At 49.7% G+C, this 11,051-nt stretch overlaps 1 protein-coding gene across 41 annotated transcripts in view; it reads left to right on the plus strand.

Annotated features, from left to right (window-relative positions):
- Window positions 1–5,731, plus strand: part of TRAK1 (trafficking kinesin protein 1) — a 161,282-nt gene extending 155,551 nt beyond the window's left edge. For 30 of the 41 annotated variants that reach the window (XR_014822812.1, XR_014822814.1, XR_014822808.1 and 27 more), the window contains one exon: window positions 2,831–5,731. Coding sequence is in view for 32 of the 41 variants with exons in the window: in XM_021071689.2 (XP_020927348.1) it covers window positions 2,831–3,629 (799 nt within the window). In the remaining 9 variants the exon portion in view is untranslated. Of the gene's footprint in view, window positions 1–837; window positions 929–2,830 lie in introns of all 41 variants that reach the window. The other 11 variants (XM_084987874.1, XM_084987877.1, XM_084987880.1 and 8 more) reach the window with 1 other exon arrangement.
- The last annotated feature ends 5,320 nt before the right edge of the window (window positions 5,732–11,051 follow it).

Below are 11,051 nucleotides of genomic sequence, written 5' to 3' on the forward strand. Positions count from 1 at the left end.
GCTGTGGCTGTGGCTGTGGCCAGCAGCTGTAGCTCTGAATAGACCTCTAGCCTGGGAACCTCCATGTGCCGTGGGTGCGGCCCCCCCCCCAAAAAAAAAGAAAAGCAAAAAGCAAAAAACAAGCAACAAGCAACAACCACAAAACAAAATCAGCTCTAGCCAGCAGAGGCATCTTGCAAGATTGCAGTCACCTGTTCTGAGTCCCATCTTTTTGTTTTTTTTGGAATCAAAACTTCTGTTGATTCAGATCCAGCACAGATAGAGACACCTGGACCCACCTTTAGTTGCCCTTTTATTGGCTGTGGAAATTCTTACGCTCCTCCTTCACCAGCTAAAGCTTAGGACACTTCCACAGGCCCTGAGGCCAAGTCTGTTGGTTTTTTGCCCCAAAGTTTGCCAGAGAGTGTGGAGTTGTTTCACAGAGTGGAGTCCCTGAGCCCTTATGCCTCTGGAAATGGCCCCAGGAACCATGCATCCCGGCCACACTATAATGACCAATATGATAAAACTTGAATGGAACCACATGCCCAGCGTGTTCACTTTCCCTCGGGCACCTCTAAGAAGCCATCCAAGTTGGCACCTTCTGGCTAGGGGACTTGTAAGGCCTGGGGTGGTCTGCGTGGCTGGATGTCAGGCCTCCACCGGAGCTTCCAGTAAGAGGAACCTGGTCTCCCCTGGCATGGTGGCGTGACCCACTCAGCCTTTTTCTCTGTGGTGCGAGGTGCCTGAGTGAGTGGTAAAGCAGACTGGAGGGAGGCGAGCAGGGCCAGCGCGGAGGGAGCACCCCCCCCCCCCCCCGCCCCAGGAGCACCTTCAACTATGAATAATTCTCCGCAGGTCATGTGAGGAGGACGACGAAGCAGCCCCAGGCCCCGTTGAGCTGAGAGCAGATGTAGGGCAGAGAGTGAGCCCACAGGCGAGGCAGGGGGTGAGCACGCCGCCCGCAGGGTCTGCCTGGCACGGCCCGTGAAGGAGCTGTGTGTGCACGCGTGGCCGCCACTAACCCGGGACGGAGGCGTTGGATGTGTCTCTGTGGTTGTGCCTGGCTAACTCGGCCTTGACAGTGGATACCCCTAACCTGTCTAAATACCCCAGTTGAGCCGAGCACCAGCACTAATCCAGGCCTAACCGAGGTTCTTACCGGAAGGGGATCTCTAAGTGTCTCTCTGTCTCCCTTCCTGCCTCTGGAGGACCCGGCTTCCCCATCCCTCGCCTTGTGTTTGGAGACCACGGGACAGAGCTCCCCCCCGGGAGAGGCTGGCATCCCTGTGCTCTTCTGATTGTAGCCATAGGACTCAAAACCGTACACCTGCCCTCCTCTCTAAGTCCTCTGGCCTTGAGTCAGGGATGAGAAAGCAAGAGAAGCTTTTTGCCTGAGTTTGCGAGAATGGTGGCTTGAAGCAAAATGGAAGATATCCCTAGGAATGGCTCTGAGGAAAAGATTTTAAGTCCAGATTTTTAGGGCCCTCTATTGCTTGTGCAGCAACATTTTGTAGGATTCCACCTGTGTCTTTTGAAGAATCCACCTTTGAACCTTAGGCATCTGCTGTGGTTTCTAATCCCATGTTCCTCGCAGTGCTCCCCACCCACCAGCATCCTCACCCAGAGCTTATGTGAACGGGCCTGTTCGGGGTTCCTCACCCTGTGCTGACTGGCCAGTGGTGAGGTCACCTGAGTGTGGCACCAAGGGATGCTTCAGCTTGTACTTGGCTTTCGACCTGTCCCTCCTGTGGGGGCGGGGCGGGGGGGGGGGAACCTGCTCCAGAGCCCACCCCCTTCCTCCCCTTTCCCTAAATTGGTGCTTTGCCCAGGATATCTGGCCCCACGCCTGTCAGGCTGGGGAGAGAGGGCCTGCCCCACTTCCTGGGGACCAGCCAGCTGGCTGTGTGGCCTCAGCCCCCATCCTTGTAGCAGCTGTGAAAAGAGAGTTTCCCCTGGTGCTCAGGCAGACAGCAGTGCATTCCCCACTGCTGCCCACTCTACTTTCTGCCCTAACTCCGCTCACTACTGGACTCCAGATTCTGGATTATAGTGGGTCCTCAGTCAGTATGCCGTGGATAGGTGAAGGAATCTTGCCACTTCTTCTTAGTAGCCAGGTTTCACACACCCAGTGGATCTCTTTCTAGGTGGCTCCCTAGGTGAAGATGGGTAGTACATGATGTGTCTTCTGCTGACCCTGTAACTCCATTCATCAGGATGGACTTGGACACCCAGGGGAAGAGGACTAAGGGGCAGTGGGGTGCAGAGGAAAGAGCACTGTGGTGGGAGTCAAGAGGCTGGGGTCTGTTCCTGCCTTGATGTGCACCTTCAGCCTCAGTCTCCCCATCACCCAAAGGCCCTCAACCTGGATATTGCACCAGCTTCAGACATGCCCAGGATAAACTGTCATAGCCCATAGTCCTGCTTAACTTCTTGCCTCAGGGAAGTGATTCTTAGGAAGGGACACAGGAGTTTAAGTAAATTTGGTAGGGATGTAAAGCCTCTCTGCTAAAGGGCTTCCTCCCCGCCTTTGAGGTTGCTGAGACTTGGTTTCAAATCCAGCGTCTTCCACTGAATAACTGTGATGTTGGGGAAGCCACCTAATCTGAGCCTCAGTTTCCTCATCTGCAAAGGGGACAGTTGTACCCATCCTCCAGGCTGAGAGAAGGGAATCACATGCAGCTTCCTGTTAATTTAAAACGCCCCCCCCCACTTCTTCAGCTTAGTCTGGGGGAGTCCCCTCAGCATGTCCCAGGCCTGCCCTGTGCCCCTGCAGGGGGCTGGCCACGGACCCTTTTCTTGGTGTTCGTGGGCATTTTCTGATAAATGACCTGTTGTCTTTCCTTATCAGCCTTAACTCGGCCCCGACTCCTGCTTGTGGCAGCGCCAGCCACTTGAAGTCCACACCAGTGGCCACGCCGTGCACTCCCCGGAGACTGAGCCTGGCAGAGTCTTTCACTAACGTCCGTGAGTCCACCACCACCATGAGCACATCCCTGGGGCTGGTGTGGCTGCTGAAGGAGCGGGGCATTTCTGCGGCTGTGTACGATCCCCAGAGCTGGGATAGGGCCGGCCGGGGCTCCCTCCTGCGCTCTGGCACTCCCAGGATGGCCGTGATCCCCTCTACCCCGCCCAACTCGCCTATGCAGACACCCACGTCTTCCTCACCCTCCTTCGAATTCAAGTGCACGAGCCCTCCCTATGACAACTTCCTGGCTTCCAAGCCGGCCAGCTCCATCCTGAGGGAGGTGAGGGAGAAGAAGGTGGTCCGGAGCAGTGAGAGCCAGACCGACGTGTCTGTGTCCAACCTCAACCTCGTGGACAAAGTCAGGAGGTTTGGCGTGGCCAAAGTGGTGAACTCGGGGCGAGCCCACGTCCCCACCTTGACTGAGGACCAGGGACCTCTCCTCTGTGGGCCCCCAGGCCCCGCGCAGGCCCTTGTCCCCGGAGGCCTGGTGCCCGAGGGGCTGCCCCTCGGATGCCCCACTGTCACCAGTGCCATCGGCGGGCTCCAGCTCAACAGTGGCATCCGACGGAATCGCAGCTTCCCCACCATGGTGGGGTCCAGCATGCAGATGAAAGCCCCTGTGACACTCACCTCGGGCATCTTGATGGGTGCTAAGCTCCCCAAACAAACTAGCTTACGGTGAGGCTGGGAGGGGGCCCTGCCCCAGACAAGACCAACCTTGCTCCCGCCTCCCTCTCTCCTCGCCTGCACTGCGCGCTCTCCCTCTGCCCTCCTCTGCCCATCCCCTCCTGAGCTAGACAGACAAATCAACCTCGTGCCTAATGGGGGCAGAACGGAGACTCTGTAAAATGTGTACATAGGACTTGGAGACCTGTTTCCACCCTGCTCTTCCTTCGAATCCCCCGTGGGAAGCGCCCTGGCACTGGCTTTGCTCTCTTGAGGACTTGGCCTGTGTAAGCTGGGGGCAGGGGCAGTCGGGTCGCCTCCCTCTCCTTTCTTTTGAGAAGCACTGAACCCCCCTCCCCCGAAAAATGTGTTCTTATCCCATGGATAGGAAACCAGTGAATATGTGGCCGGTTGCCAGAGCCACACATCCCGAGCTGTCACGTGGCACAGTGGCTCTGCCGCCCGGTATCACTGGACACCTCACCGCGCCCGCCCTGTAAGAGCATAAGGGGCCTCCGTCTGCAGCCACGTGCAGCTGCTGTAGCTTTCACAGTGGGAGAGCTGTTCTTTCTCGGGTCCCAGCTTCTTCAAGACCTTCACTGCTAGGCCCCAACAGATGGTCACTTCTTTTTTTCAGCTGTGACTTTTTCTTCTCATGCCTTCAACCCGAAGTTGTCCTTTCATGTTTTTAATCCACTGTCAAAAGAGAATGTATTTACACTCCTGCTGCACTGTTCGGCAGCCCCTGTATGTTTTGTGTGATTTGTTTTGTTTTTCCAGTTTTTGTTTGTGTATTTTTTTTTTTTTTTATATGCAGGGAGGTAATGGTACTAGATGGGACGTCACAGTGGATGTTCTCTCTGTGGTTCCGTGACACTGAAACACAAGTTTCAGATATACCAAGCCGCTAATGAGAGAGCAGCTTTTTTTGCTGGGATCCAGTGTCATAACCAAATTAAGATCAGACCTAAGACGATTTCAACAACAGGATCATAAGGAAAGGGGGTTTGGGGAAAGGTGGTAAGTTTGTCAGCAGTAAAGGGAAAAGAAAAGAACCACGGCCAAAGGTGATACCAAACCGGTTCACAGAGCAATGAGGCTTTGGTGATCCGCTGTCTCTGGTCCTAACCGGTGAGTGTTCTTTCACGCCTGTGGTCTTCCGCTGCAGCCATTCAATGCCCATGTGTTTTGCCTTCTTGTTTCAGAACAAGAGTGGTCCCAACAAAGCCTTTCTGTCCTTGTGCCACTTTTTATCCTTAGGAAAATGTAGAGGCATTGCAAGAAGAACCACAAACAAACAGGAAGCCTGGTCTCATCGCTGTCGCCAAGTTTTGAACTTTTATTTATTATTTGTGTGTGTCATATTTTAAACAAACATCCTCTGTCCTCTCCAGCTTGGTCACCGTGCGTCTGCAGTTTTCCAGTCCAAGCAGGTCATTAATTTATTCTGATCTGAGGACCGCAATTCACATCACCGTGCCCTGTAGCCATTTGTTCTAGACACTGATGGAAGGATAGCATCATATGCAAGCAAAATAATTATTTTATGTGTGTGCGCACGTGTCCGCCCACACACACACGCATGCATGCACACACACAAACACACATACACACCATTCCTCTTCTCTCCCCACCTTGGCAAAAGATGTATCCTTCAATTAAGTAAGTGTGACCTTATGTCCGCTGAAGATACTTTGAGAAAGTCCCCTGGAGCAAGCTTCGGTCCCACAATTTCAGACTATTTATTCTCCAGACACGAAGGTGTTGGTTAATTATGTTTTTAAGTCTCCTCGCTGTGGTATATGTGCACTCACTGCAAGGGACTTATATCTTTTTATTTGAATGTATTTCAAAGCAGTTAGTAGAATAACAAAGGAATATAAAAAACACGGACTGAATGGACCATTTTATGTTTTCAGAAAGAGGAGCCACCCACCATCACAAAGGAAATACCTGTATAAAAATTGGCAATTTGGAGGTGTCAGTATTTAGCATAGTCAATAAATGATCAACATTGTGCAACCACTACCAAAAAGTGTGTTGTAATGCATCCAAAATCAACAAAAGTTTATTTGCTAATGAGTACCAATAAAATAAGTTCAAATGATGGAAACCACACTGCTACTCAGATTTGTATTTTGTTCTTATCCTTTCATCAAGAAGATGATCTCTTCATAAAAGACTTGACTCTTCAGGGAAATAAAATGAGAGACATATACTTCTGTCATGTCCCCCCTTTTTAATGAAATATTGTGCCTTAGATAAACTTCCAATCAGAACCTGAAGTCCTTCCTCCCTTTTCAGGGCTGTATACTATTCTGTCACATGAACACACTGTGTTTGAATACAAGCACACTCCCATGGAGCTTTAAGTTAATTCTATACGTTTGCTATCACAACACTGTAATGAAAAACCTTGCATGTATGAATTTATGTATATCTGAGCCCTGGCCCCAGCCCAGGAAGTTCTTGCAGAGGGCACCATGGCCCAAAGGGAAGTTGTCAAAGAGGGGGTTGATGGGACCAGAGAGCAAAGATGTCAAAGTCTTGGTTTTTAGTTATGAAGAAAGAAAAGGCTGAGTATATGCATTTTGGTATAAGACCAAAAGATTTGGATTGAAAATTTACTGAACCAGTGTTTCTACTACTTACCCTCCTCCCCTATGCTCCCCTCCACCCCTCCCAGGGCCCAAACAAGTTCACCAAAGTGGTGCAGGAATGAGGGAGCTGGCCGAGTCCAGGGCCTAGGAAAAGCCTTGGATGAGTCTGGAGATCAGAGGATAAGCCAGTTTCCCATGGAAAACCTGAGAAAGTGGAGCTGTTCCAGAACCTCAGCCTACCTCTCATCACAAGGCAGTGACCACAAGGGGCAGGGAGAGAGGAAATGGCAGCAAGGGGATCTCAATGGAGAGCTCCCCAGGAGATTCCCAAGTCTCTAGCACCAGAGAAATGTGGGACTCACTTCCAAACATTGTCTGGGAGCCCAGGCAGGTATGCCCTGGGGGCCTTTCTGACTGGACAAAGAAAGTGGACAGGGTCCTCCCCCTAGGATCTAATGGAAGCAGCATGCAGAACTGAGATGTTTCCTGGGGAGAAGCTGCTGGAAATGGAAAGTTATTCTGACCTACCTGAATTGATTTGAGATCATAATAAGGATTAAGTCAAGATTTTAAAAAATAAAATTATTTTTTGCACATTTGGGCTTCTGGCTGGAAAACACCATATCCTGGGAGGATTTATTTTTTTCATTTATTTTCTACGTCCAGTAGAGGGCACTTGGAGGCAGCAGGTGACCTGAAGGAACCTGCCCTGATGTGATACAATCCTAAAATCAGGTGGGTGTGCTTTTCCCTGGAAAGCAATTTAAGGCAGGCGCTGTCCTAGTAGACACTTTGAGGAGAGTCCTGAGGCCAGGTCCATGTTCACCAGGTGAACTCGAGGGAGGCATTCACAGCCAAGGAGGAATCATACACACAGGCTTGGGGTATTAGTGAAAATGCTGAGCATAGAATGGGGAGGAAACCAACTCAGATATCCTCTTGCTACACCCAGCAGACAGAGGAAAGCATCTTTAAAAATTATATACAAAATATATTCTATATCAAGCTATTTCCACCTTTGGAAATTAATCCATCCACCCCCCCTTAATACATCTTTCTTTTAAAAATAATTCTTCTTTTTTTTTTTTTTTTTTTTTTTTTTGGTCTTTTAGGCCCACACCCGCAGCAGATAGAGGTTCCCAGGCTAAGGGTCTAATTGCAGCTGTAGCTACTGGCCTACACCAGAGCCACAGCAACTCGGGATTCAAGCTGCGTCTGCGACCTACACCACGGCTCGCGGCAATGCGGATCCTTTAAAAATAATTCTTATTCTTTAGATTGAATTCAGGGTTGGAGGAGATACTGGTCCAGTGGACCTTGGGAACTCACCTCAGCAAATGCTAAGGTTCAGGCTGATTGTGTTCTAAAGTCCCAAAGTGCTGAAAACCAGAGATGGAACGGGGGGCCTTCAGCTTGGACCAGCAGCATGGAGGCCCAGCAATGCCTGAGTAGATGTAAGAGACCCAGGCAAAGAAAGCAAGACAGGAAAGCAGCCCCATCCCACGAATGTAGGGCAGAGCATTATTCGGCAGGGTTTTCTAGGGCCAGGCAGCTGCAGCACTGGGGGGCCATTCGAAGTGGACACTCACAAATGCAGGCCAAAGCTCAGGGACGTTTTTTTTTTTTTTTTTTTTTCAGAAGAGAAAAGCCAGAGACGTGTTGTTCTCCCAAGCCTCCCAAGACATAAACGCTTGGTCCTCCCAGGGACCTCTCTTAGTCACCGGTGACACTAAGTCAGAGTAGCAGTGGCAGCTACTGGTTACCTGACTTCCAGCTACCCCTTGGGCCGCTAGTATGTGACTGACTGGAGAAGCAATTTCATTGTGTTCTCACCTGATCTGAGTGGCCGATCCACCGAAGAAATGGTTGCCTGTCTCAGGAACTGGGTGGGAAGGTACCTTCACCCCCTTCAGCTGATATTCAGTCTCTGGCCCCTTCTGAGGCTGTCTGTTCAAGGCCAGAGTTCTGATCAGCAGATAAAACAGGGATGAATACAGGGAGCTTAGCCGGGTGTCCACCTCCAGCCAAGCCCCTGGGACGTCAAGAACATGCAGCACGGTATTTCTCAACCCCTGGTGGCAAAGGATTGGTTGGTTGGTTTTGTTTTTTAACTTGATCTATCATGGACCAATATTTATGATAAGTCACAGAAAAAAATAAAATTTAAAAATACAAAAGGCAAGGCCAACTTTTCTGTTTGTTTTGCTTTTCAGGGCCACACCTGAGGCATATGAAAGTTCGCAGGCTAGGGGTCAAATCGGAGCTGTACCTGCTGGCCTACACCACAGTTCACAGCAACATGAGAGCCTTAACCCACTGAGCTGGGCCAGGGATCAACCCCACATCTTCATGGATACAAGTCGGGTTTGTTCACTGAGCCGCAGCAGGAGCTCCCAAGACCAACTTTTTAATTACTAGATTCAATAGAGGTTAAATTACATTTCAAAAGTACATTACACGCACTCAGTGGAACCTAACATTTTTACTAATTTGGAATTGTTTTTCATTTCAGTTTTCCTCCACTCAAATCTAGAAAGCATAAGGTGTTCACTAATTAGAGGTAACCATAGTTACCAAGTTGTCTTCAAAATACACGTAAGTGTTCTTTTTTTTCCCTCTTGGTTTTAATTCTACAAAGAGCATTTCACTTGTCAGTGAGTTTTGTTCTCTTTTCAGTTTCATTGGATGATTTTCCAAGCCCGGGAGCCTTTTGGCAACCATATTAAAGTTCTAACATTAAAATAAAATAAATTATCCACTCAAAATAAACAGTCTCAGATCCTGAATTATCTGGTTTTAAAATTTCAGCAGACTGGGTAGGACAACCAGCAGGTTGGCAAGAAGTGGGTCTGAATCCTGCAGCTTCAACGTGTGAACATGTGTGCACAGCTATTTCTCTGTGCAGAGAAGCTGGCTCCCACAGGGGTGTGGTTTAAAAAACAACAGCAAAAAACTCTTCACTTGAGGTCATTGTCGTCTTCTACAGGGGAGGAATTAATGCTCATTTCTTCAGTTAGGTAAGTTACTAAGTATGAAGAAATTCACTGACACCAGGATTCCAATTAGCTGCAGTGGTTCTTAGGTGTCCCTTGGAGACTGGCACCCCAGGGCAGCTGCTTGGCTGCCTTGCCCCTTAATTCAGGCAGCTGCTCTGTTCTCTCTCTCTGCCTCTGCCTGTTACCTGCCATCATTCTTGGAACATCAAACCACGATTTTGTGAATCTCCCACTTGGGCTCTTTGTGGCTATACTCACCGCATCAGCACAGTGCCTTACACTCAGGTGCATTTCCCTGTATGTCATTGAACCAGGGGAGGGCTCCCCACAAGTTGATACAAGAGAGCAGATGAATGCTTTCCAGAATGGAACTTGAAAAATGATCCAACACATTGGAGTCGCTCTGGCTGTGACTCCAGAGGTGTTAGCGTAGGTAAGGCTTGAACTCTTGCCAATTCTACCTGCTTCTATGTGCATGTGAGCCAGGGGAAGGGAAGGTAGAAAACCTGCTAGTCTTGCAGCTCGATTCAATGAAACATCCCACTCCTTGGTCACTCTTCCACTCTTTTGAGATTTTTTCAAACCAGAAGCCTGGTGGGAGTCATATAAAAGGATTCAAGTTTAAGATAATAAAATAAGCCACCCACTCCTAGAGAATAGCCTGATATCATGAATGACTGGGTTTTTAAATTTTAGCCATGTCTTGAAATAGTTTATGAAGATTCTAGAGTTCCAGCAGAAACTACCAGGCCCTGGCAAGCAGAGAGGAAACAAGAGGGAATCCTAAAGGCCATGGGGCAGGGGGGCCTTCCTTGAACCTAGACACGGCTGAAGACTAGCAGTGGGGTCTGGGGCACAGAGAGCTCCAGGAGCTGCGCTTAAGTTCTAGCTGAAGGAGTGAAAAAAAGGAATTCCTAATGGCCAGAGACCATGAACCTTCCCTAGTGTTTTTCTTTCTTCTTTTTCTTCTGTGCCATAGTCCCCAGGCAAACACATAGCCACAGTGGTGAGTCAGTCATGAGACTGGCCAGAGCCGAAACTCTGAGGAAGGGGAATCTTGCTCTTGGATCAGAGGACCTGTGATCCTAAGATGCTGGAGTCAACCCCCATTGCTTTTTTTATTCTCTGTTCTTCTGCTACTTGGACCTGCACTTGGGCCCAAACATAGGATTGTGTGGCAGAACAGGGTAATCAGAACCCCAAGATTTGGGGTGGAAGATCAAAAAGGGAAGCACCAGGGAGCTGGAAAGTACTAGGGAGGTTGCAGAGAGGGAGGAGCTTGGGAAAGCTACCCCGTATAGTTGATGGCGAACTCCGAGGCTCACCCCCAGCCCTGCATGCATGAATCTGGTCCTAATTAGCATATCAAAGACATTGAGAACTGAAGTAATACACAGACCATCATCCACTTCCCAGACTGGTCCCTGGGTGATCCACAACTGATGTGGAACCAAAAAACAGTACGACTTCTCTGAAAACTGAACTGACTACCATTCTCTCCCATGTCTGTCCCCTTTGGGGCTGCGGGTCCTGTTGCATCGAGCCACCTGGGGCCTTTGCTATGTAAGAACCCAGGATTCCCAGAGGCCTCAGCCACAAGGCACAGAAAGGCTGCTCTGTGGTAACTAGTGTTAGATCATCCTTGAACTTGACCTCTTTGCTGATCCCTTTGGAGACCCAGCAGAGGGTGCAGACAATGAAAGGAGAGCTTCTGCCCTGGCTCACTACCAGAGGGCCCCCTTCTCCCTCCACCTGGCCCCAACACCCTGTAATACATCTCTGGAATACGATGAGATCCAAGCGGTTGTAATCACAGACTCTTCTCTACACTGCCCTGTCTTC

The sequence above is a fragment of the Sus scrofa genome, chromosome 13 (genome assembly GCF_054392235.1).
Source record: "Sus scrofa isolate SSC_HxYL_T2T_F1_AM1 chromosome 13, Sscrofa_HxYL_maternal_Yorkshire_Landrace_v2.0, whole genome shotgun sequence".
In the NCBI taxonomy this organism is placed as follows: Eukaryota; Metazoa; Chordata; class Mammalia; order Artiodactyla; family Suidae; genus Sus; species Sus scrofa.